Here is a 1,354-nt window from a genome sequence, read left to right as displayed (position 1 = left end):
TAGAAGTTGAGAGTAGGACAGAGACCTGAGAGACTGGGGAAAGTGGGGATAGAAAAGAGGTTGGATCACAGTTACCAAAATGTAGACAGGAGGAATGTGTTCTAGTATTCTACAGCACAGCAGGATGACTACAGTTAACCAAAATGTACCATATGTTTCAAAACGGCTGGAAGAGAAGATTTTGAATGTTCCCCACAGAAAGTAATGATAAAGTGCTTGATTTGCTGGAAATGCTAATTACACAGATTGATCATTACACTCTCTATACATGTCTGGAAAAATCTCATTGTACCCATTAATATATGCAATTATTATCTGTCAGTTAAAAATAAAATAAAAAACCCAGGAAACAAATTGAACTATACAATGAACAACTCCAGAGGCCACGGTTAGGGCCCAGTCTGCAGAGGGTTCAGAGCAGCCTGAGAGAACTTTGCTCTTGAAGGAGGGCCTATGTCAGTAGGCAGATTCAGCGGAGACCCTAGTTTCCCAGTCTGAGGCAGTGAGGGGGCCAAGTCTCTGCAGCATCCTGATACAGTGTCTTTGCCTCACATCTCTCTGCAAAATCTCAGGAAGAGAAAGGAACAAGTTTGTAGGACAGATTGTGACTAAATGACAACAGAGGGGCAGAACAGATACACATAGGTCTAGATTCTCTTCAAAGACATTTATTGCACAGCTTACAGGGTGTTTCAGCTCAGCAAAGCTTGAAGGGGGCTGGGGACTCGTTCCTTGAGGAAAGATGCTGACATTCAGGGTGGACAGAGGGCTTGGGAGCTGGCAGATGAGCAGCCATGTCACAAAGTGCTGATCCAGGAGCTAACATGTCCCATCTAAGTGAACTGGAACCATTGGATAGGTGGTATTGTCCTGTTCAGATCTGTTGGCACAAGCAACGATGTAGAACTTTGTTGCGAATTTATTTCTGTATTTGCAGTTTACATAATTTGATGCATATTTTGTGATGATACAGTCAACTAAAGGCACCTGAACTGAACTATTATGACAATTTGTATTGGTGGTGTTACGACAGGTTATGTTTGGGGTTTCACAAACTTGAGCAACATCATCAAAAGTTGTATTCAGAAATGTGTTTTTGCCTTTGCATCGCCTTCTATAACCGTTAACTACCCGCATTGCATCATCACATCGGGGGTGGGCCATATGTATGTGCTGGATTTCAAACCACTGAGCCCAGGTTAAATTAGACGGTGGGGCCTGAAAAGAGATAAATCATTCCCATGAACCCTAGCAGCAGCAGGAGCCAAAGTCGTGAGCCCAGCAGCTTTGGAGTCATGTTTCCTGTGAGCAAATAAGAGAGGTAATCAGTCCTGCATCTCGGCTCAGTTACCAT

The 1,354-nt window shown here is 43.4% G+C and overlaps 1 protein-coding gene across 1 annotated transcript; it reads right to left on the bottom strand.

The window, feature by feature from the left end:
* Window positions 1-698: 698 nt before the first annotated feature.
* On the bottom strand, window positions 699-1,354 carry LOC124975745 (non-secretory ribonuclease-like). Its single transcript, XM_047538316.1, is given in 2 exon segments — window positions 699-1,230; window positions 1,232-1,354. Coding segments are annotated over 2 exon segments (534 nt in total). The 3' UTR covers window positions 699-819.

The sequence above is a fragment of the Sciurus carolinensis genome, chromosome 2 (assembly GCF_902686445.1).
Source record: "Sciurus carolinensis chromosome 2, mSciCar1.2, whole genome shotgun sequence".
Lineage (NCBI taxonomy): Eukaryota > Metazoa > Chordata > Mammalia > Rodentia > Sciuridae > Sciurus > Sciurus carolinensis.
This window is presented reverse-complemented; position numbering and strand designations above follow the sequence as displayed.